This window comes from Pongo abelii, chromosome 3 (genome assembly GCF_028885655.2).
Source record: "Pongo abelii isolate AG06213 chromosome 3, NHGRI_mPonAbe1-v2.0_pri, whole genome shotgun sequence".
NCBI classification, from domain to species: domain Eukaryota; kingdom Metazoa; phylum Chordata; class Mammalia; order Primates; family Hominidae; genus Pongo; species Pongo abelii.
Genome location: NC_071988.2, coordinates 98194239 through 98220530, shown reverse-complemented (window position 1 = coordinate 98220530; position 26292 = coordinate 98194239). Strand labels below are relative to the sequence as shown.

Sequence of the window (26292 nt, the reverse complement as noted above, 5' to 3'; positions counted from 1 at the left end):
AACAAACAAACATGTGTCATGTGGCTGCACTGGCTTTAATACAGGTGTAAAGTACCATTTTGCTGACTTCCTGGAGGAGCTGAGCTGGGATGCTGAAGAGCATCCCTCAAAGTCCCAGACTCCTGTGACACTTGAACTCCTTCGGACTAAAAATTCCTTCGCTCTGTTGCCCAGGCTGGAGAGCAGTGACGCAATCTCAGCTCGCTGCAACTTCTGTCTGCTGGGTTCAAGCAATTCTCCTGCTTCAGCCTCTCGAGTAGCTGGGATTACAGGCATGCGCCACCACGCCCAGCTAATTTTTGTATCTTTAGTAGAGACGGGGTTTCACCATATTGCCCAGGCTGGTCTCGAACTCCTGACCTCGTGATCCTCCCACCTTGGTATCCCAAGGTCTGGAATTACAGGCGTGAACCACTGCACCTGGCCAAAATTAATTATGATCCTAACAAAAAACTCACCCTAGTGGTAAAAGTGGTTCTTTACCTCTGGTCCTTTTTTAAAATGTATAAAAAACATTTACTTAGAAATATATACAATGACTACATATATGTATGTGTTTGTATATATATACATATATGTATGTGTTTGTATATATATACACATATATGTGTATGTATATATGTGTATATATGTGTGTGCGTATATATATGTGTGTGTGTATATATATATATATATGCATTATGTATTAGCTACTTAAATAATGTGTTGGGAAATTTCTGGCCCTTGAGGGAAGGAAGGGGAAGAAGAAAAGCAAAGGAAGAAGAAAGAAAATGAAAAAGAAAAGGAAAGGAAGGAATTCTAGACAATTTTAGATTTTTTACCCAGCATCCCCTTGGTTCTTGAAGCCAACAGCAAATAAGGCTCAACTTTCTCTGCAGCAAAACCATCTTGAGTGCTTAGCTATTTAAATAGCCTCTAAATTTCAGTAGTGTTTAGACAAAATAAATTAAAACAAGAAAATGAGGAAATTTATTTAAATGATTTCACTTAGAAACATATACAGACATTGGTCAAACACTTCAGATACCCATTATTGACCAGCAGAAATAGACATTATGCACACAAGCGCACATACACACACACACACACACTCAAATACAATGGGATGAGTGTTATAGTATAAATCTATGTTAACTTCTAGGAAGCAGTTAATCTGGCCAGGGGAGGGGACTAAGGTAAGGCTGAAGCAGGGAGTGCGAGCCCCGTGAGGGCAGAAGCACGGGCGCAGATGTGGAGTGCAGGCTTTGTGTCAGATCGTTGTCTCCCAGACACTGCCAAAGTCTAGCTGAGTTGGCCGATAGACTAAGATGATAATAATAGTCCCAGAATCCCAAATCTCATGTTTTAAGACTTGTAAATTGAAGAAACACAGAGCTACACAGGCCATGTGATCAGATCTGGAGACCTAAGATCTAGTTTTAGTCTCGGTTTTGCTGCTAACTAGGTATGTGACTGCAAAAATAGTTTTAACTTTTATAACCTGTTTGTCATCTGTAAGACAGGGATGAGAATATCTGACCCATTTTCCTGGCCAGGTTGGCAGGTCACTCGTGACAAAATGCATGTAGAAAGTACTTGGACCATCATGAAGTCCTCTAAAGTGTGATGTATTTAGAAAATCTCTCTCTTACAAATCTTTCCCTTGAAGCAGGACAGATGGCTTACCTCTTTCTCTGCCTCCTTAAGTTCAGCTTCTTTCTCCTTCACTCTCATAACAAACATTTGTCTCATTTCTTCTTCTTTCTTCTGCAGTTCTCCCAGGAATTCATTCCTTTTTGCTTCATATGTCTCCTGAAGACTATTGAAAATCCACAAACGAAGGACAGCATCATGAAATTGTATACTAAGAAATTTCAGTTCACATAATTTCTATCTATCTACTTTCAAAACATAGATAAAGCTGCTGCTTGCCAGATCAAAGCATAAGTAGAATGACACTGTTTTGCTTTTAGTTATGCTGTGGTTGGAAAGACAAGTGCATCAAGAACTAGAAATCAGCCAGTAAGCACGACACAGCACTAAAGGTGTGTCTCTGACTAGCCAAGTTTTATCTTACATATATTCATACAAGGAAAACCTGGGCTGAGGAGGTGGAGGTGGTATAGAATTTGAGAAGATGGAGAAGGCCTGCTATAGGGGGAGAAATGAAGAGGCACCGGAGTCCCACAGATCCGGGTTTGAATTTGGGTCATACTAAGTAACCGGCTGTTCTTAGAAAAGCACAGCCTCCCTCAGCCTCCAAGGTCTAAGATGTGGATACAGTGACACTTACCTTCTAGGGATATGACCCTGAGAATGAAATGAGGGGAAGGGAATAAAACATCGAACATATAGTCAGTGCCCAGTAAATGGTACCCTCCCCTCTCATCTCCCTCCAGCCCCCAATGTGGAAAATAGACCCAGCAAGTAAACTAAAGAGACAACATTACCTTTAAAGGTACTGTAGAAAATTGCTACTTTTCAAGTTATATTACCCAGTTGTAAATAGAGCAGGGAGAAGTTTAATTTTTATTTTCAATTCTATCCTCCTCCTGACTGTCTTGGAAGTTAGAGCCCAATATTCTACATTGAATGTTACAGCTCAGCTTTATCTCTAAGTCAAAACAAATATATTTACAGAGAAATCACTTTGGTAACACAGCCTAAGAAAATACACCCCCACTGCAACCCCCACATACACACAGAAACATTTGCTGATATTTTATAAGGAGCTATTTCTCTCTTTGTCTTGTAGTTTCCCTACAACAATTGTTGTATATTAACCATCTGCAGTATATCTGCCTTTCCCATGGACCAAATTCATCCAAAGTGTAGACTACAAACTGGATAGCCACTCTGGATGACCCCTGGCACCATGCAGACCACCACATATCATTTACATCTGTCCATTTACATGAAGAAAAAGGAAATTCAGGTGATAGGAGCATACATGCATGTAGATACACACATCTATAATGAACCACACAACTAGTTTAGTATTAGAAAATGTATTAGGCCAAGCATGGTGGTTCACACCTGTAATCCCAGCACTTTGGGAGGCCGAGGCAGGAGGATCACCTGAGGTCAAGAGTTCGAGACCAGCCTGGCCAATATGGTGAAACTCCATCTCTACTAAAAATACAAAAATTAGCTGGGTGTGGTGATGAGCACCTGTAATCCCAGCTACTTGGGAGGCTGGGGCAGGAGGATCACTTGAACCCAGGAATTGGAGGTTGCAGTGAGCTGAGACCATGCCATTGCACTCCAGCCTGGGCAACAGAGCAAGACTCCATCTCAAAAAAAGAAAACGCATTAATTATGCTGGTTTATACTTCAATAATTAACACGGTTATTAGTTTATTAAAAGTAAGTTCTCTTGCCCTTGCCACTATCAATAGCACCTGTTTATGAATAATCAAGTGTTTTGAGTTTCCAGAGGTGCATTTCGCTTTCACATTATCTTACGAGATAAAAACATGTTTGGTCAATGTTAGTGTTAGCTAATATTAATAGCAATAGTTGGACTTCAAGTTTAAGATCTATAGCAATGGAGATAAAGAGAAGTATACTGATAACAAAACTATAAAATAATTCATGAAATTTTGCATATTAGCTTATAATAAACTCTTCATCACGATTATTTAGGTCAGAATTGCCAAAGGTAGAGGATGACTCGTCCCTCCTATGAAATTTTACAGAAAACTCAGTTTCTGTTTTCTGTATTCTGTTGATTTTAGAATAATGAATATATCTCCCTCTTCTTTCTAACAAACAATGGAAACTTTGATAGAAACACTACCCAAAGTGTATTCCAGAGACCACCAATTTCAAGAAAGGATCTCCGAAAGAGGGGCTCCAACGTCAAAAGACGGAAGGGAGAATGGTGCCCCTGCTATCCTTTTAGCAGATTCACAGTGCATGGTGGATCTCCAACCCTGGCCACACAGCAGGGGCACTGGGCACATTTTGCTGCATACACTTTCCTAAATACAGAGTCCTAAGTTCAGTCCTGGAGAGGCTGATTCAGGATGTCTAGTAAGGCAAAATGGTCTAGTTTTAAATGCTTCCCAGGTCATTTGATGCAACTAGTTTGCTAGTTTTAAATGCTTCCCATGTGATTTGATGTAACTAGTTTGCTAACTACCGCTTGTCTTAAATGCTCCGAGAAGCCCTTCAGTAAAACAATCTGTTTAACTTGATTGTCTTAGAATCCTCCAAATTTGTCGGATCATGGAAAATTTAGGCAGTTCACTGATAGAATGTGCTCTGGGTAATGCTACCCTAAATGCTGAGAACTCACTAAATGACTCTGCCTTATCCAGTCCCAACCACAAGCCATCTTATGAAACTATGAATCACAACTCAATTGTGGGTCTTAACCAGTATGTTAAAAAGTTTAAGAGTAGGCATTACTACACAAAATGTGTATGCTGGATCGTGATGGAAAATGCTTTTTAAGTGAAGCTTGCAGTCCAAAATTGGAAAGCCTAGTCCCAGAGAAAGCCTAAGGAGCAACTTTGCCATTGGCAAGATTAGCTTCAGACATGAGTCTGGAAGCAGTTTTGACACCCTGGGCCAGAGCAGGCAAATGGGCTCAACAAATGCTACTTCTTATATCATCGTGTCTTAGAATGTGAGCCAGCTTTTGAACTCTGACATTGGAAACAATGATCAGGAACATAAGACAGAAGCCATAAAACCTTACCCCAAGGAATCATAACTGTAATTAGTTACTTACAAATAACTTAGAACCATAGCATCCACGGAATCAGATTTCCAGACCCTCTGCCAGTTGAGTTGTCCACTAGAGATACCACAAGCCCTCACTAATATTTCCAGTCATTGAAGACCAGTTCAGAAGGAACTGGCTCATATTCAGTAAAGATATCCAAAGTGATTTTATGTCTTTTTTTTTTTTTTGAGACAGGCTCCTACTGTCTCACCAGGCTGGAGTGCAGGAGCAGGATCATAGCTCACTATACGCTCGAACTCCTGGGCTCAAGCGATCTTCCCACTTCAGCTTTTTGAGTAGTTGGGTCCGAACACAAGCATGTGCCACCATGCCCAGCTAATTTTTTTAAAAATTTTTTGTTGAGATGAAGTCTCCCTATGTTGCCCAGGCTGGTCTTAAATTCCTGAGCTCAGGTGATCCTCCTACCTCAGCCTCCCGGAGTGCTGGGATTTCAGGTGTGAGCCACTGCACCCATCCCTTTAGTGGTATCTTTTGCAACTTTTAGTTCTTCAAACCTAATTTTTAATTACAGTTATTAATACCCTTTTCTAAGTGAGAAATGTGTACCTTTTTCACAAGATTTTAGATTGATTTGAAATTGAGGATTTTATCTTGTAATTTCCTCTTAACAGCCCTTGGGAGAAGCAGGTTTTGCTTGTGGAAGTCAAAGGAAGAGAGAACGAACACAGACACTTCAGTTCATCCTTCATTCTGGTGATTCACACAGCACGATTCTCTCTCTGTTCTTATCAAAAAGCACCTAGTGGAGGGCAGGCCAGAGTATGATCATCTCCACCAGCTTTTGTGAAGTGGAGCAATACACATGTGAATTCATTTAATCCTTACAACAACCCAATAAGGTAGCCATTACTATCACCTCCCACTTTATAGATGGAGAAACTTGGACACACAGGTAATTTGACCAGGTCACACCACAAAGAAGTAACAGAACCAGGACTGAGCCCAGGCTGCCTTGCTCAGATAAGAACTCCATCTCCTGCACTGCATGGCTGGTGTACAGAGGCCCAGGCACTCCTAAAAACAAGTGAGTCTCTGGGGCCTGGACCTCATTGGCCTCTGAGAAAATGGTGGTAACTGAGTGCTTGGTGTGAGCTGAACGGGGGTGAAGCAAGGAGACGGTGGTGTTCCGAGGTGAGATGGGAGCAGCTTGGGCAGGTACTGTTAGGAAAAGCGCTGTGGCCTTTCAGGAGAAAGGAAGCAGGGAGTGGCTCATGGGAAACACGTGACGTCTCCTCTTCTACCCTATAATGCCAGCCAGAAAGGGGCTGGGGTCTGGAGGAAGGAGAGGCCTGGGTCCAGGGAAGCATGGGTGCTCTGGGTGGTAGAAGCATGAGTTTCAAGGCTTCAGGGCAGCAGCCGGGCATGTACAGGGGGCGGATAAAGATGAGCTTGGGAAAGAGCAGATGAATGCCTGGTTATATACATATTCTGCCACAAGACAATGAAGACGCAAGTGTGAATGCAGGCAGGTTTAAAGGCAACCCAGGGACGGGCTCCGCTAGCTTTACTGCCGTGGTGTGCTGCCAAGGCTTGAATACAGCGTCTGTGTGCACGCACTGCTCCTCCTTTTGCCTCACACTGTGTAACATACACAGTGGCACTGCCTCTTACTAGACTTGGCGTTAGAGGTCATTCTCTGTTTTACAAACATGTACTGTAAACACAAGTGGGGCCCAGAGGACAAATGGTGAATGAGGGTGCTCACTGGGAAGGATGAACTTCACTGCACACCCATGCAGAAATCCTGTGCTTTGAGAATATAATAAAACCTTAAGCCCTTGATTTATACTCCTCCAAGCTCAGCCTAAATTCACATGGAAGATCCATCTTCCAAGCACATCCAGAAATGGTGACTTTACAGATGAAATTCTGGAAAATCACTTCAATCAACTGTGGCTTCTGCTTTTCCTTAACTCTGTCATCCTCCAAACAGAGTCACCTCACTCCATTCCTCCCTCTCAGGTGCACAGGAAGTGCTGAGGGTGCCCGAAATTCTTCAAAGGGAAAGGCCGAGCCCTTTTAAAAGTAGTGGTTTCCAAGAAAAGGAAAATCAAATTCATTTCGTATCACTATTTACCAAGACATGTGATTCAAAGCCAACTTTTGGTACCAAGTAATCTTCCCTAAACCAGGAGGGACATCAGAGTTTGAATGAGTGGTCTAAGAGGAGAAATTGTTTCCAGTTGAAATGGAAAACCTGGTCCCAGTTATCGAGATGTTGGAAGGTATTTATTTTTAGAAGGTCCACTTTTTTCTAATTTTCTTATATATGGAAAAAAGTAAAGGCCTTGGTAATATATATGTGTGTGTATATATATTATATGTGTATATATTATATATTATTATATAATTATATCATATATTAGTAATACATTATATATAATTAATATATATTATTATATATATACAGTGTGTGTGTGTGTGTGTGTGTGTGTATATACATTTTCCCTTTTCATCATCAAAAAGTAAAACTCAGGCCAGGGGAAATGGATCCAAGTGGGGAGGGGAGATATGGATAAAGCATGCTCTCTAAGTATCACGCAGCCTCCGTGATGTCCCTCACCAATCCTGAAGCCCCTGAAACAGAGAGAACAAAGCAGTGGGCTTGCCCAGCAGCTGTCCCTTGCAGAAGCCCTGCTGGGCCTACCCAGCTCCACCTCCTCCTGGTGGGCAGTTACTCTGGGCTTGCAGGAAATGCCTTAATTAAAATGCCGGACACACAGACAACTTAGCAGGCTGTGCGTCTGCAGCAGCAGGAAATCCTCACAATCCTTAGGCTCCCAGGGATCCTAAGGAACCCAGTCAAGATGGTGGAAGGACTTGGTCTTGCCTGTCCCAGTAGGCAAACTTAGGCCACTGGGCCCTTCCTGGTGGTGTAGATAGCTAAGGGTAGCATCACAGACTCTTCAAATTCCACAGATTCCTGAGTTGAAAGAAACACAACTATGCCAAATGGCTCTGAACATTTTGAGAAGTAAAACACTTTGGGAGGTAAATAACCTCTAACAAACTCAAGAAGCAGTCACATGCATTCTAACTTTTGCATGCAGTTCACAGGCTCCAAGTTACGATCTCGTCTAGGGGTTGGGAAACTACAGCCTGAGGACCAAATCTGGCCCCCCATCTGTTTTTGTAAATGAAGTTTTACTGGAACACAGCCATGCCCATTCATTTACAGTATGGCCTATGGCTGCTTTCGGATGACAAGGGCAGAACTGAATAGTTGTGACAGAGACAGTTTGGTCTGCAGAACCTAAAATATTTACTATCTAACCCAGTATGGAAAAAAATTTTTTTTTACTGGATCTAATTATTCCCTGATCTGGATCAGCTCCTCATTTCACAGATGAAGAAACTCAGGCCCAGATGGGTTAAGAACTTGTAGCGTAGCAGGACCAAGAACTGAACCCAAACTCCTGACTCCTAGCCCAGTGCTCTTCAACACTGTCTGGATTTGAATGAAGGTGAGGGGAAAATGAATTCAATTTTATGGCAGTTCCTTTTGTTCCATATCTCTTGGCATGAAAACAAATATTTTATGTAATACTGAAGATGGCCTTTCCCACACAGAAACAATTTCATCAGGTTTAGTAACCATAAAGAGGACTTGATTTTGTAAGGACTGTTCTCTGGTAAATGCATTTCAAGGTTCAATTAGCTAAACCTGTGTACACAAAAAAGTGTCCTACACCTCGCCTCAGAACATGACTTTCACATGGTTGGAGATGGTCAGTTTTGCAAGCTGTCAGGGCAGAAGTGAATGATGCAATCTTGGCTAGAAGTTAACTTCTTGGTAAGCCCCTTGTCCGGGTTCTGCATTTGTTCTCACTGCATACACACATGCTCATGGAACTCCTCAGTAGCCCAGTGCCAGGTGACAAACCCAGGCATTCCTAAACTATCTCTAAAGCAATTGCAAGAAAATAAATTCCCTCCTACAGACCCACGGGGACAGAATCTGCTGTGCACAGGCTGCCTCTGGTTCTATTGTCAGCCAGCTTGTAGACATCAGAGTGTGTTGTAGGCCAAAGAGGAGAAAGACGGGTTTTTTTTCCTCAAGGAACTATGGCCCTCAGTTTGTAAAGGCACAGAGCCCAGACACACTTCACACCACCTGAATTCAAATCCCCATTAAGAAACAGCTTGGGGGCCAGGCGCGGTGGCTCACGCCTGTAATCACAGCACTTTGGGAGGCCGAGGCACTCCAGCCTGGTGACAGAGCAAGGCTCCGTCTCAAAAAAAAAGAAAAAGAAAAGAAAAGAAAACTGCTTGGGCACCATCTGGACAATCCTCTCCTCGACCAGGAGGTGGTGAACCTGGCCTGGCAGCCTCACCCCACACCTTTACCCAGAACCATCCCATGACTCACTACGGTGTGGGCAACAGCACCCCAGCCTTGCCAACCCTAACCCTACCACTGGATTCTGACGGGGTCTGGGCTTCGGCTAGGGTATTAATTCTACATCCATTTCTCCCCTTCACATTTTGCGTCTCCATCCGTCAGTGATGTGAGAAAATACACAGATCTCCTAAAAGCTATTCTCCTTTCCTCCTGATTCTTTGTTGTTAAGAATTTTACCGAACCACTGAAAGCTAATAGCAAAAGTGCTTGACAAAGGAAGAGCCTTCGGAAGTTAAAGGTGTTTGGCAAAAATGAATGGGGCAAACTGTAATCAGCAGCCGCACCTTTGTAAATATATGGACCAGGCTCTGTACCTCTGCAAGAGAAGTGGCAGAAACCTGGACTCAGGACCCAGATGGCAAGAGCTCAACATCACACCATTGTTTACTACTTGGATGACCTTGGGCAGTTTGTTTACACTTTCAGTGCCTTTGTTTCCTCATCTGTAGAATGTGGATAATAATGACATCAACTAGGTAAGTTAGTTGAGATAATGCAAATAAAGCAATTATCGCAATGCCTGACAACATATGTATTAATCTTCACCCACCAGATCCTTCCATCATCACCATCTCAATCCAGCAAGCATTTCTGTGATGTACCAACATGCCACTCTCGCCACTGTCTGGGAGACACCTGATTGCTAGATGCCTTCATACCTGAAGGGTTTGCTGTCAGGGTCAGTGTCCTTGAACCCCATCTCTTCAAGCTTACAGCGTCGGTACAATTCATAGTGGCGGGTGTGAGTCTGCTCTCGCAAGTCCTCCATGTTCACCCGGATCAGCATCTCTCGAAGTTTCACAAAATCGCAATGATTTTCATTCTCAACTACAAGAGATGGGGGAAATGGAGGAAGTGGGATTAGCAATGATGTCACTGAAATATCTGCAGTGATGCTTCCAAGATGTTATTACCATCACTCCTGAAATCTCTGGGGTCTCAAGACCATCTGAAGATCCTTTACTGGATTCACCTTACATTCCTGACAAAGACAAGATTTCTGACAACATTGACCATAATACTGATGACAACGCTGACTGCTGAGTGCCTACTCAGCACAGAGCACAGAGGGAGGAGCTTGAAAACAAATATTGTCTTTACCCTTCATAATAACTCTGCCAACTAGATGTCATGACTCTTTGCAGACGCAGGAGCTTGGTGAGCAAGCTGACCTCCCAAAGAAAGGTAGCAGAGTCTAGATTCAAATGCCAGAACATCTGGCCCAAAGCCAGATGTATTTGTACCACTCCATGCTGTCTATAACTGTGCAGGGCCACTTTTACATACCACTTCATTTAATTTTATCAACAACACTAGGAAGAAAGGAGTTTTCTTATTGTAGAGAAATTAGTAAGAGTAAGAAAAATTGTATTTTTCCCAGGGATCTCAAAGGTACTGTTTCTTCTCACGGTTCTATTGCCTTTATTCGAAACAGAGGAAAAGGAGGTCTGATACATCTTAAACCAATGAAGAACTTTCTGTAGCCATCCTGCTTAATCCATAGCACTGGACGACCTCCTTTAGAACACAAGAGTAGGTCATAGAGTCCTTGTCCTTCAAAGTGACACACCTGACAAGCTTTCAGGTTAGACTCTGGCCATGTCCCACAGTGCCAAATATAGATCAAATATTCTCCTAAGTCTCAGATTTACTAAGATAACATTTTATTAGAAGACATTTTTGCATAGTTGATGGAGAAAAAAGTACCCTCTTGTTTGCAAGAAACTTTCTGCTGCTTTTTAATACTTGGCTGATGAAACGAGCTCCAACTCCTAGGGAAGAACTATTTTTCAATCAGGACTTTATATTAATTCCCTACACAACCCAGCATCCTTGAGGGGCTACCTCTAGGGCTTGGCAGCCATGTCTCTCCATTGTCTACCTAGCTGATTATACTTTTTCTTTCTTCCTCACCTCCACGATTGTCACGTGTGGGGCCCCATCACTCCCTCCCGCTGCCAGCCCACTGTTGAGGGCCTCCCTAAACAAGACAGGAAATGAACAAACACGGCCATTCACATAGGGGCTAAATATGAAGACTCCATCTCCCATGCTGTGCACATACCCTGCACCACACCCCAGGGGTACTGCCTGGCCTTTGCCATCTTGTTGCCAATCTTCACCTCTTCGGTGCTGCCAACCACTGCAAATGGGAGATGGACCTGCCAAGCAAAAGGACAGAGAATAGTTACTTTCCCCTGCTCTGACAGACTGGTTTCCACCAGTCTCTATCTTCTTCCTCCTTCTGCAGGCCTCTACTTGGTGGCAAGGGAAAAGCAGGCTGCAGTTTGGTAGGTGGATGTCACATATCCCACCCCCCTTATAACCAAACACTGAGTATGAGACATGAGCTAGATTCAAGGGAAAAGTGTATGAGTCTTTGCAACTATAAAGTAAGCTTAAGACTTCTGCTAGCCGATGCAGTAGCCACTAACTATATGTGACTGTTGAGCACTTGAAATACAGCTTATAGGAACAAGAAATTGAATATCTAACTTTTAATTAGTTTACATCTAAATTTAAAATGGAAGCAACGTAAAATATTTTTCAATTAAATGCAACTTTATTGTTTTGGTAAAACTGCATTTCACTTTGCTTCGAACTCAAATCTTCTGAAAAAGAAGACCACGGTAGACACAAAGATTAAAGTATCTTTTTGGCACTTATTTCATACTGAAAATCTTTAAGGTATGTTAGGAGAAACCTGGGTATGTAAATTTAACTTTTTAGCTGTGAATTTTATAAAATGTAAATACAGATAAAATATTTTTGGTGAAAATTCAGTCCACGATGAGATATGCTGTCATTGTAAAATATACACTGGATCTCAAAGACCTACCATTAAAATATCTTTTTTTTTTTTTTTTTGAGATGGAGTCTCACTCTGTTGCCCAGGCTGGAGTGCAGTGGCGCAATCTTGGCTCACCGCAAGCTCTGCCTCCCGGGTTCACGCCATTCTCCCGCCTCAGCATCCCGGATAGCTGGGACTACAAGCGCTGGCCACCATGCTCAGCTAATTTTTGTATTTTTAGTAGAGACGGGGTTTCATCGTGTTAGCCAGGATGGTCTCGATCTCCTGACCTTGTGATCCACCCGCTTTGGCCTCCAAAAGTGCTGGGATTACTCCAAAAGTGCTGGCATGAGCCACGGTGCCCAGCCTAAAATATCTAATAATTTTTATATTGATTACATGTTGAAATTATATTTTGTAACATATTGGGTTAAGTCCTTAAAATTAATTTCACATTTCTTTTTACTTTTTTTAAGGTAGCTACTAGAAAATTTTAAAATACTTGTGTGTCTCACATTATAGTTCTATTTGAACAACACTGCTTTAGACAGTTGACTACTGCACAAATTCTAAGTCAGAAACACACTTTAGCCCAAATTACTGGCTTAAGCTATGCACCCAGATTTATCTGAAGTAGAGATGGTGTCCAAGACAACTGACTCTTTCACATCAGTTTATTTGGTAGTTATCACTGCATTCTGAGTGGGGGAGGAAATAATAATCCTATCTTTTTTCTATCAGCATGTAAGAATAAGATTTGAAATAGCTGCTCCAAGAATTATTATTTAGAGTTCCTTGATCCAGTGTTCTTCCACTATAGATACATTGAGAAAGAAGATAAAGTTTTCAAGTCAATTCCTCTCCTACAGAGAACTTGGCATAATCATTGGCTCAGGTTGCCCAAGTAGCATTTTGTCAGACGCTCAAGATATTGAAATGTTCTAGTTCATCTCACACCCTAAGAAGGAAAGAAAGCACATTCTCTTTCTTAAACAAGTCTGAGTTTCAGACCTGAACCCTACTGTTTCCCCTGAAGTTGAGGAGCAACAGGACCTTTCCAGTCAATATTTTGGTGTAATGACCAAGGAAATTTCTCCACTCAAATGTAACAAAAGCAACTGCCAGTGGAATCTGTTTTCCTCAGACATTACGTGGAATTTGATCAGCAAGAATTGTTTGTAATGAAGAGCCTAAAAGAAAATTTCTTTAAAGAGCAGGATTAATTTGGAATGTCAGAGATTCAGTTCTATTAATCTGATAAAGAGAGAAAGAGAGCAAAAATTCTTGGGTATTTTCTTTCCAATAAGTTTAACACAGATATAGTTCCATGACTAGAAAATAATGAAAAAGTATCTAGAAGGATAGGAATATAAAGAAAAATTACATAGCAGTCATTCATGATACTTCCTGAATCCCACACTGACATCCCAAATTACAGTTCTACAGCAGAATAAAGGAGTGCCATCTCAGTTTGAGATTTTGACCTTGCTATAAGAAAGTACAGACCTCCTGCAGTATCCACAGGGTACTGGTTCTAGGACTGTCCATGGACACTGAAATCTGCAGGTGCTCAAATCTCTGATATAAAATGGTATAGTATTTGCAAATAACCTATGCACATCCTCCTGTATACTTTAAATCATCTCTAAATTACTTATAATACCTAAGACAATGTAAACACTATATAAATAGTTATTATACTCTATTTAAAAAAATTTTTTTTGTAGAATTTATTTTTTATTTTCTTGCTATGTTGACCAGGCTGGTCTTGAGCCCCTGGCCTCAAGTAATCCTCCCTCCTCGGCCTCCCAAAGTGCTGGGATTACAGGTATGAGCCACTGTGCCTGGCCATATATATATTTTGTATTATTGTTTTTATTGTTGCATTTTTTTTCCCAAATATCTTTGGTCCATGGTTGGTGAAATCCGTGGATGCCGAGGCTGACGGTACACTGCTCTGTTCGGGTGGTAGTACACAGGGTGAGAGTGTAGCCTGACAGCCAAAGCCTGGGTTCCAATCCTACCTCCACTACCCACAGCCGTGCAATCTTAGGTGCTGTGCTGCAGTCTCCTCATATATGTGGTAGGAATAATAACAGCACCTACCTATGCAACTGTTGTGAGGATTAAATGGAAAGTCTTGAACAGTTCCTGGTGCATAGTAAATGCTCCAGAAATGTGAAAAATGTCAGGTGCTATTATTATTATGCAGCTCTCAATACCCACAACCAGAGAATTTTAGAGGTGGAAGAGATCTTGCTTATTATACAGCTCAATCCTGCTTAATAATTCCTGCTACAGTATCTCTTCCAAGTGGACTGAAACAGGGTCTGTTATCTAGTAACCACTGGCGATGGGAACTCACTACTTCCCAAGAAGTAAGGTGTATCTTCCATCTCTGTGGCTCTACTAGTTAAACACTCACTTCGTAATGGGACCAAAACCCCTTGGTGATCTTTTGTCCATTCATTCTTTTGCACAAGTCTAGCCATTTTCCCTTGTGGCAACCTTCCTTTCACACCCCATCATGCCTATTTCCTGGGAAGAATCTGCTTTCCAGATTCTTTCAACAATTCTAGAGCCTTTACTACTTTGAATTCCAACAACCATCATTGGGCCTCCACTATATGCAAAGCATGTGGCTTTTATGGATGTTATGCATTCCCAAAGGGAAAAAAAGATGCGCAGAGTCATTGCAGCTCACAGCTGAGCTATGGGCTGTGAGACACACAAAAGAGCAGTGAAACAGACTTGAGCATCAACTGGCAGGATGGAAACTCACCAGGAGGGATTACATCACAATCACACAGGGAACCACTGTAGCTTTAATCATTTATCTCCTGACTAGTTCCTCTCTGTGATTTGGAAATTGTATCCTCAACTGCCAGTTTACCTAATGATTGGAAAAGTGTAGGGAAAATAGAAAGGAGGGAAGGGCAGGATCCAGTCACCAAAGCAAAATTGGGATAAGCCAATGTATTTCTGCCAAGATTGGTGGAAACAAGCACAGATCTATTTCCTTTGAGCTGCTTTTTGTGAAATGGTACTGGGCTGGCATTTCCTTCTCACAAGATTTGCTGTAGAAATCGTAACTGTTAGAGTGGGAAGGAAATTTGAGATCATCTTGTCTAAACCTCCCATTTGACAGATGGAGAAACTGAGGAGCAGACTGGTTAAATGACTTGAAGTGGCGGCAAAGCTGGACTACACCTGAAGTCATCAGGTTCCTAGTCAGTCCAGTGCTCCAGCCACTCTACAATGCTGCTACTAAGACAGGCGTTCATAAAAATCACTTGTTCCCATTTGACTTGAGGACTTACACTCATTGTCGCGTTAATCTCTGCCACCGTTTCTTCATCAGTGGGAAACTGATATATCTGGACCCCATTGCTGACCAGTTCACTCATGATCTTACTCTTGAATTTGTGCAGTTCATTCTTGGCAATGGTGTCAGCTTTTGCAATTATTGGAATGATGTTCACCTGTAAAACAGACACATCCATTTTTACACAATTCCAACATAAGAAAAATAGACAAGTGAATAAAACATAGCAAACAAATGAATAAAAATTGCAAAACCTTACTGTAAAAAATAAAGATGTTTCCTGCTTATAACAAAACATCTCATGTACCCCATAAATATATATGCCTCCTATGTACCTACAATTTTTTTTTTTTTGGGGTACAGATGATAATGAAAATCAGACTTTCTACCTAGGTGAAAAATTAAGAAGACCTGAGATAAACTTTTAGTTCCATATTCAAGTACTTTTAGTTCCTCCCATCCTGCACTGAAAGTATACTTGTAATTTCCTCTCCTGTGCTACCTCATTTTTCTTTACAGAGTAAAGGAAGTGTTAGGCCTCTATGACAAATAGTGATAACAAAGGAGCTTATTCTTTGAATGACCAACCACTCCTTTTAGACCCCTCACATCTACTTCAGGCTCTTGAGTTTGCACACCCTAACAGTATAATAACAAAGTTTTTGTAAGAGCAGTGGAGTATTCAGTTCTATGCAGCCCAACATCCTTTCTTTCTTCTGATGACCTGAAAATTGCTGAGAGGAGAACTTGTGTATTAACCAAAACAAAAATGGTGTTGCCCACTGTAAAATTTTTCAAAATCACACCAACTAATTCTTTTGAAAATCAGTAATTCCATCAAATTACTCCTTCATGCCAGAATAAAATCGAGCGCCAAAGGCAAGGCTCACTTTCACAGCATCGGTTACAAAGAACAGGGGAGAACTCAGAATTTGACATTAGTGGCAGGAAGCCCAGAAAGGGAGCCAAGGATACCCCAGAGCACAACTTCCAAACCCCGTGTGGACATTCTTTCCCCGGCTGCCCCCAGCCCTGTGCACAGGACACATTTCTTAAATTCAATTTCAAGATTAACTTTCCCCTAATCCCTGTAGAAATACAGGTTTCAATAAGACGTTACTGACATCCGACATATAGCACTATGACCTTCACCCAGCTCAGGTGAGAGAAAACAGACTCGGTAAGGAAGCTGTCCTAGCCAGGGAAAAGAGAGTCTTTCGGGAGGTGTTCAGGTCACATCTGCATGCCTTTGCTTCTCCTTTTATCCAAAGGCCAAATTAGAAATCCTGATAAACCCGAATGAGATGACACGCTGACAGAAAGACCTATTCTTCAACCTATTCCTCAACCTGCTCCTAAGCTCACCATGCTTGGGCTTCCTGCAGCAAGTTGCAGACTAAGAAAAACATCATTGATGGTGGGGGAAATGTTTGGATCAGGACCAGAGGAACAAGAAACTTCCTATTGTTCTTATTGGCTATCTTTTATACACATTTAGTATTTAATTAATGTCAACATAGACAAAATGGCAGAGATTCACTCTTTCTTGGCCAAATTGATCAGAGGAGATAGAGAAATCAAGCAATTTAGTTTTAAAACCTCTTTTTCCTCACTAGCAGGAGCTTGGAAGTCTTTTCTGAAATGACCATACGTTTGCTTAACCCTTCCCTTTACTTGTATAAATAAAACTTTGATATTATCATTTTCAGATGCTAGCTAGCTCTCCAACTCTCCAACAATATCACTTCTTTGAAAGTTTAACCTGCTTTATGGTTGACTGTTTGCTTTTATTAGTTGCGCCTATTTTGCCTTTTTCTTTTTCGTTTTCAGTGAACTCTATTAAACATAATAATAGTGTTGGATATTATCCGGCTGGGTCTGCATACGCAGCCCTCGGTTAGGAAGCCTCCTCACTTTACTGCCTTCAGAATGTCTGCGGAGAACGGGGCACTCTTGAGAACAGGGATGTCTGCCCCTGCTTCCAAGCACACGACAGACCCGGACGTGGCCCTCACTGCCCACAATCTCTCCACTGTCATGGCTAATGGTGCAGCTCCCAGGGAGCTGAGGAATCAGACGGGATGAAGGAGGGTTTCCATTTATTCTGCAAAGAGTACTCGAGCTGCAGTGATCCTTCCAGGACATTAGAAGATTTTTCTGTAAACTACTGTGTTTGTGCCTGCTGGAAGCCAAAGGAGCCTGGCTTGGCTTCAGCCTCTCCAGCCCGCTAAAGGCCAGTTCGGACAGAGGCCTTGGGGACAGGCTGATCTTCTGAGCATTCTCTCACTGTTTTGTCCCTCTGGAGAGACGACATCTTTATCAGTGTTGTTTAGATAAAATCATAGTAACAACACCCAGCAGAGTCCTCTAAAGAGCTTTATCATCTGATAAGACTTTTCTGTGAATGCAAAAGGGGTTTTGAATCTAAGAGTAAATACCATCCATGGCTTAGTTTTGTGGTTGTTCTTGTTGCCATTTGTTTCATCCTTATTTCAGAATGTATTGTCTTCTATTTATTTCAAAATGGAAAGTCTAATTAATATATAGTAAGGTGCAAAATTTTATCAAACTTACCAGTCTCTTCCTTCACGTGTTGTGAAAAAGAGAAGGTATAAATGTGGCAAGCTCAGGGATCACACTGAAATTAAGGCTTTGCTTTACCTGAACACACATGTGCAGTTCAGTTTTAAAATCGAAGAAGCTGGATCATTATCATCACAGAGACAAAAATTTAACCTTTCATTCCATTGTAAACTTTGAATTAAAACCAAACCTCTAAACACCTTTTAGAGAAAGTTTTTTTTTTTTTAAGAAAGTAAACAAACCTGTAAGTTATATTTCAACCTCCCATTTAAGAATTAAAAATACTTCCTGGAAAGCAACTTGATTTTTTTTTTTTTTTGCTAGTTTTGTTTTGTTTTATTTTATTTTTGTCTAACAGGCAAGAGGTTTTGAAGCGTTTTTCTCATGCTGTCAAACACTGTTCCTGTAATCCAGGAAAAAAAAAATCACATTGAAAGCAGAGAACGAATTAGGGCATTAGGATAAAGAAGATCTAAAAGGAGAGTGGATGATAATCGGAATGGCAGCAAGTACCTTACTGTCCAGCTTTTTCATGGTGACCAGATCCAGGGACTTTAGTGAATGTCCAGTAGGGGCAATAAAGTAGAGGCAAGCATGGATCCTCGTGTCATGGTAGTTGAAGAGAGAACGTTTAATCTTCAATTCCTCTTGCAGGTAGGCCTCGAACTGGGCATCAATATATTCTACTATCGGCTTATAGCTAGAATGCAGAAACAGCACGTTTCTAGTCTCAAACCTCTTTCACAGGACAATCCTCCATTCAACATCACAATGGCTTCTTCTTTCCTAAGGGCTAAAGCCCAAGTCCTTACCTAGGTATCCAAGGCCTTCCATCACCTGATCCCTGAACAGCGCTCCAGGCTTACCTCTCCTGTCCCAGCCACGCCCAACCATTTGTAGCAGCCCGCCCCCCACCCGTGTCAAGCCCTTATTTCCTCTGTGTCTTTGCTCACGCTGGCCCCTCTGCGAGAACCTGTCTTTTTCATACTCTTCTCCTGGCTAACATTCATCCTCTAAAACAGAGACTGTACATATGTGGAGCTGACTGCCACTCCCCCAAGGGGTATCCGTGGAAGATATTGCTAAGAGACTGTGGCATTCTTTCCTGCTGGGCCAAAACTGGGCCTCAAAAATCCATCTGAGAAAAGTGACTGTGACAGCCTCTCCCTACTGATTGCCACTGGTGCACAAAATGAAACTGGTGTGTGGTTTCAGGATATGACATCACCACCTACTGCGAGCTATTCCCTGGTCATCTGCCCTATTCCTCCAGAGATAGGGGCTGTCTGTGCTCCCATAGCCCTGTGCATAATCCATAACTCATCTAGGAACTGAGGCGCTTAGACTATTATGATCTTCAAGATTCCTTTCAACTCAAAATCTTCATGATTTAAAGGTAAATGTCGTAACCCTCTCTTCTCACCAAATCATTCAAATCTGTTTTGGATAATTATGTGTAATCCTATTAAGTGACCATAAACACAATGACTAATAGCATATTGGGGATACACACTCCATAAACCACATGTCCAGGAAGTAAGTGGTATATTAGGTCATTGTGGGAAACCCACTAATTCTTTCTGGTCTCCAAAGGGACTACTCAGAAGAAGTTCGTTTTAGCAACAAACAGACTGTTCTATTAGGAATACGAAGAGTTAATTCTCCCCAAACTTTATTGCCTTTCCGAAGATATAAGTTTTAAGAAAAATAAAAACCTTTCAACACCCAAATCCCATACCCATAAGTTAAACTGAAACCCTTGAAAGGGAACCACAAATCTTTTATAATAAAAATGACAGCAGACATCCTAAGAAAAACAAACATCCCCAAAATAAACAATAACAACAAACAAACTTATGAGCAACACTGAAAGCAGTCATAAAAAGCTTTTTGATATTTTTTTTTGGTGATTTTATCACAATATATTGGTTCAATTAGAGTAGACAAAATCTCTAGAGGCTTTAAAAAAAAAAAAAGGTAGGATGTACCTCAGCAATAATAAAGTTCCAAATCATGACAGGCAAAATTCCAATAAAAAGAATGAATGAGCAATAAGATTCTTCTATATTTTCTAATCTTGAAATATAGACATATATTGCATAATAATAATAATATTTAATGAGAGAGTTATAGAGGATGGTGGTTAGAAACATGGATTCAAGCCTGAAACCATAATACAGCCGCACAACTTACTAGCTGTACAGCCTTAAGCAAGTCACTAAACCTCTCTGTGTCTCAATTTCCTCATAGGTAAATCAGAGACAAAATAGTAGTTCTATCAGAGAGCTATTGTGACAAATAAATGAGCCAATACACGCAATACATGTAAAGGGCTGGCACATAAAAGTCAGATATAACTATTTCATAATTATATAATAAACAACCACCACTATAGAATCAAGCCTGACTTTTTACAAAAACCTAAGGAAAAAAAAAGGAACTTTACATTCACCCAGTTCTCTGCTGGTATCTGTTCTGCTATGGAGCTCACGTCCAGTAGGGAAGTGGAGCAGGCCACTCCAGTGAGGTCCACCCATGCCCTTTGCCCTTTGAGTCTGGGGCTGATCCTTCTGTCTCCTGACACTGAGGCAGATTTGGGGATTAGGGCTCTTCCCCAGCAGCCTCTTATCTCAAAGGGTAAGAGAAGCAGCTCACAGCAATTGCTCCCCTGCCTCCCCAGTGTCTGATTTTTAGCTCTTAGCACCTCCTCCTCTCAATAGTAGTCCAAATATGGTTCTGCTTTCTATTAATTTCCCTTCTTGCCTCTGGTTTTGATTCTGATCCTCCAAAGATAATGAGAAGCATAACAACACTCATTTTGCAGTGAGGAATGCTTTCCGCACTGGATTCAAGACATCTTTTGTTCTCTAATATCTCAGGCTTCCTTCTACCTGTTCTTATTAGAGAGTCCTGGCCAATGATTCAGTCTCCCTTCTTTTCACTCTATGTATTCCCTCTAGAAAATCACACTCATTCCTGTGTTCCACTCACCATCTATCTGATGACAAGTCATAAATCTCTACCTCCAACCCAGATCTTTCCTCTGAGCTTCAGACCCATCCACAATTGCTTATCCTATATTTTCAACTGCTTCTCCAACTAAATATGTCCAAAACTGAATTATTCACCCTGCCTTCAAACCCTCACTTCCCTGTATTCCTTAGCATGGTGGGCCACCACCCACACCACTGGCCAAGTCAGAAACCTGGGATTCAACCTGGAGCCTCCTTCTCTTACGTCATACACATAATAAATATGAAATCCCATCTACTTTACCTTCCATACCATTATTAACCAATAAAAAGAAATGTATTCCTGGACAACAATTTACCAAAACCACTATTCCCTATGTCAAAGATTTAATTATGCTGATGAAATAATTTCTTCTTGATGAGACTCAAGCCAGCCAAGTGGTTTTGTACTCCTCATCATCATCCTGTAGATGAGACGAATTATCTGCCTCTTCCTCCAAATCCTTTCCGCTTCTCCATCTAAAGTGAGAAAGATAGGAAGCTTAATCCCAACTTAGCCTTTTGCTAGCTCCATTCCTACTAACACTTATTTATATTCTTTTTGGCCAATTAAAACTTCCCTGGATTGTGGCCGTATCAATCAGAGGAAAGACAGAAAGACAAATCCAATCTAGCCCTTATGTTTTCACATAATTTTCTTTTAAGGCATGGAGATATTCCTTGTTACACAGCACTCATTTTTTTTTTCCATATACCTCCAGCCATAAAACATACACACACACTAAAATGACAGAGGCTAACCCTAAAACCGATGGAAAAAGATACTTAGACAATGTTTACCACCCATCCAACCTACCCACTGATCATTCTTGCAAAATGGCCAATGCCATCATTCAGGGACTGACTTTCCACTTCATATATGACCAAATACGTACCATGTTTTTCCCTTATCTTGCTGTCTGTTAGCCAATTTTCCTTATCCCTTGACTGCCTCCACCAAAAAGTGTGACTAAAAACTTAAAATTTAAAGGCCAAACAGTCCATCTCACTACTGTTTTATAACTCTGACAAAGATTTGGTGAGGTTGAAATTCCGTCTCAGGGGATTTCAATTATCTCTGCCTTTGAGGGCTAACTATCATTACAGCTAGTGATATGCCATGGACAGCTCACCTCCCATCTCCCCAGTGTGGGGCAAACTAATTATTCTATTTCCAATTGAACAACAAAACTTGCTTTCCCTTCTTCCCCAGACCCCTTTCTTTCTCCACTGAAGAGTACAAACAGCCAAAACAAGGAAGCCCTTAAATAACAAAGAGTGAAATGTGCTTTTAAACATAACAGGAAAGCTTACCAGATCTCTCTTCCTGCCTCCTTCTAGCTAGCCTGGTCTGAGGCAGATAATAATAATACAGGAACGTTGACATGTCCAAAGCCTACATAAACAAACTGGGACATTCTTGAAGTCTTGCATCTATGGCAGAAAAGCTTGCCTAATCCCCAAAGTAGGTAAAAATCAACATGGGCATAGAGAAATACCACATCCCTTCCCATATGGTTACATATTGATGCAGAAATGAATATCCCACTTCCAGTTTCTTGAGGGAGGCAGAGCCTGTCCAAATAACGATTTGTGAACAAGTCATTTGGCTTTACAGTCAACAGTGTCAACAATACCTTCTGAGGCACAGGGTAACAGAGAGTTTTAAGTGCCATTTAAAGAGGTTATGCAATAGCTGTCAAGAAATTTCAGAGGAAGAAAAAAAATATTTGGTATCTAGGTTAGGTTAATATCACACTTCCTTTCTTCTAAATCTCCTTGGAAACTATTATTTGACCCAAATGAGTCAGATAATTTCTTAAGGAGGGCTCCAGCTGCAAATATGAGGATATGCATTGTCCTAGCTGTTTGCTGCTGAGTGCTGATTGGGGAGTGAAAAGCCACCAGCAGCCCAAGGGAAAGTTCCAGTTTAGGGGAGAGGCAAAAATTGAGTGGCAGCACTGTGGCAACCCCAGTGAGCTGGAAGAGCACAGGGAATCTCAGCAAGAAGCTATGTGGAGGATGGTTCTCATTCCTGGGGGGAGGTATCCTGAAAAAGTACAGTTACTGTCTTCCAATCAAGGAATGGACGAGCAAGATTTTTCCTAACGCCAGGGAGAAAATCTACACCAGTCTGAGAGGTGGAGAACAGGCCTTGCTCTGGGTATGTTCTGTGAGTATGCAATGATTAGAACCCCCGGCTCTCTTCCCAGCTCCCACAATGCACTTGTGCCCCTTTCCTTATGACCAGGCCTTTCTCTTCATTTACTGCTCTTGGCATTACAAACAGCCTTCAGGCAGGGGCCTTTCCATCATTCCCTGTCATTGAGGGTCATATATTAAGAGCAACTGCTCAGCTGCAGTGTCAGAGCCGAACTTGTTCCCTGCCCCAGCACAATGTACAGATAGTCCATTTTGGCCAGATGCAAAATAAAATCTTTCTCACTCTATCTAACAATTGTTCCTGTTATCACGGGACAATGTCTACTGAAGAGCATTCAAAGTGCTTTATAGATAAAATAAAGAGCTTGGTGCTCAGCTAAAGAATGAATTAAACATTTCTCTGTGATTAATGTGGTGCTCATACTTATATCAGGCATAGTTAAAATATATCTAGGCAATACGCATTTCCAGATAAAAATAGTCGAGTTCCTCTTTACAAAACACATGTGTATAATATACAGTTTTGAGGAACATGGAAAAAAAATCCTGATACAAGCGAAGTGTCTGAGCTGTAAGCAAACACACCCTAACTTCCTGATTTGTTGTCCATGTCTACATGTTGGTCACACTAAGCAGGTAGACACTTATGCCCATAATGTTGTAACTGCTCAAAGATGTTTCTGCAAGCCCCATTCTACAATCACCTTTGGGCCTGGGGCAGTTTTATTTTTACTTTTTCAAACTTCTTTTGAGAATGAATGTACTATGTAAAATAGTCATAAGACATCTGAGGTTGAGACTGATGAAAAGAATTGGTGCTCTTGAGAAGGAATGTGAACAAAATCCTGAGACTAAGACTAACATGGGTTGTATGCCACGAAATTTTAAGAATTGAAAACTTCCCTCAAATAAGGGCAAATGGCAACTCATGGTAAAGACCCAAACTTACATGGCTTTACAAATGGGGTACATTATAAAAACTCAGTGTACTATTTTATCATTATATAGCAAGCAATGGTGAAGGCATTTGATTACCTGGGGCAGATTTGGTGGAGCTTCTAGAGACCTCCCCTCTAGTGTCCTGGCTTCCCAAGCAGTATGAAGTGATGGATGGCTGGGGTTTCTGCTAAAACTGTTCTGTAGGTTGGCTGGGTGTTTCTCTAGATTGCTTTTCCTGGTAGGAAAGCCCCAAACCTGGTTTCATGGCCTTTGTGGAAAGATGTTGTAAGCTAATTTAGTCCCTCTAATAAAGCTCCTTTCTGATCCTACTAGCTGGGATCAATTTTGATGTCTGATTCTGACCTCAAGGAAGAATATTCTCAGAAAAATTCTCAGAGGACAAGAATATCACACCTTTTAGGCAATAGAGGACCAAGCCCCACAACCAAAAAACCCCCAAAACATTTGGCCTTTAAATTTACCTGGGATAGATCCTGCTATCTCCTCATCCATTTATGTCCCCCCAAAATCCCAAGATGTACCTGTCATCTTTATTTATCTGGTCTCCAAATCCCACGGTGTCAACAATGGTTAACTTCAGCCGTACATTGCTTTCCTGAAGCTCATAACTTCTGGCTTTTAACCGAACACCTGGTTCATTGTGAGTAGCTGGGTCACTTTCAAATTTGGTGTTGAACAAAGTGTCCATTAACGTGGATTTGCCAATGCCTGTCTCACCTACATAACCACAAAAGAAAAATCAGAGAATGTGTCAATGTCTCTCAGACATCAGTTCAATTCATCAGTATTTTTTTATTAGTCATGATTATAAAGTTTAAAAAAGAAAAACTGTCACCAGAAATGTCACTGTGAAGAGATCATTCTTTCTATGTGTAATCTATGGAATACCTTCCTAAAAATGCCTCAATGAATTTCAGAAACTATTTAGCAGAGAGATTTCAAATTTACAGATCAAGAGATTCTTCTTTACCTCTGAATAGAAAAATTGTACTTGTAAGATTGCCTGTGCTCAGTTTGTATATTACAAGAACACGAACTTTATCTCTTTCTCTCCTAAATGTTAGAGTATAAAACTATATTACTTAAGGGATGAAAGACTATACTGTTGAATTTCTGTTACTTGAAACAAGTGATTCCATTTACACTGAATTACCTAAAAGATCAGTTAATTCAACATCAATATGATACCACGTCGTAGAAAAGAATTACATTATTCAAAATAACACTCGTGATGACAATAATAACTAACATCACTGAGTGCTCACTTTGTGCCAACCCCGGTGGCAGGAGCTTCTAGTGCATTATCTCCTTTATGTATGCATGTATATATGTATTTATTTATTTATTTTTGAGACAGAGTCTCGCTCTGTCCCCCAGGCTGGAGTGCAGTGGCGCGATCTCGGCTCACTGCAACCTTCATCTCCTGGATTCAAGTGATCCTTCCGGATCAGACTCCTGAGAAGCTAGGATTACAGGCCCATGTCACCACGCCTGGCTAATTTTTGTATTTTTAGTAGAGACGGGGTTTCACCATGTTGGCTGAGCTGATCTTGAACTCCTGACCTCAAATGGTCCACCTGCCTCGGCCTCTTAAAGTGCTGGGATTACAGACATGAGCCACCACGCCTGGCTACATTATCTCATTTAAACCCTAGTACTACTCCCATGAAATAGGTACTACTATTTCCTCTATGTTCAAGATGCAACACTAGGCTTAGATAAGATTTATGAGTAACTTGCCTAAAGTCATTGCTAAGTGGTGGAACCAGGGTTCTAACTCAAGTCTGTATGGTTCCAACACCTGCACTCAACCAAGACAGCAGCCTGATTTTACTATTACACAGAAAACTGACTGCCTAACATTTTCCAGTTATGGTTATATTAATCCCTTCATATTGTTTTTATTTTTCTTTATCCAGCTCGAGTCAAGAAGCCAAACATTTGTGGCTTCTTAGATAGTTTTCCCAGCTTCAGTGTGAAGTTTGTGACAATGAAAGTAAATGATGTCAAATGACCTTATTTACACTGATAATTCAACTCAATAAGTGTTTACTGAGGCCTCCCATGTGCAAAGCAGAGTGGCAGGTATCTGGAACCACTGTACCAATCACGTGGTGACACCCAAATGTGAAGCTATGAAGAACTGCAGCCCAACCCTCAAAAATAACACCAAGCAAATTCTCTCTTAATTCTAATTCTTATGTTGAGTCAAAGACAGTTGACAATGAGAAAAAAACAGCCTTATGTTCGTGGTGGTGGTGGCTGAGCATATGATGATGGAGAGAAGGGGGTAGAAATCCAGAAACATTAGCCCTAGGGATACCT

The 26292-nt window shown here is 41.2% G+C and overlaps 1 protein-coding gene across 19 annotated transcripts in view; it reads right to left on the bottom strand.

Moving 5' to 3' along the window:
* The window catches only part of SEPTIN11 (septin 11), a 97909-nt gene that overhangs the window by 16447 nt on the left and 55170 nt on the right, over nucleotides 1-26292 (bottom strand). For all 19 annotated transcript variants that reach the window (XM_063723234.1, XM_009240117.4, XM_009240116.4 and 16 more), the window contains 6 exon segments: nucleotides 24489-24684; nucleotides 18347-18533; nucleotides 15246-15407; nucleotides 11200-11296; nucleotides 9794-9962; nucleotides 1666-1798 (listed from right to left, as the gene is read on the bottom strand). In XM_063723234.1, the coding sequence (XP_063579304.1) occupies nucleotides 1666-1798; nucleotides 9794-9962; nucleotides 11200-11296; nucleotides 15246-15407; nucleotides 18347-18533; nucleotides 24489-24684 (944 nt within the window).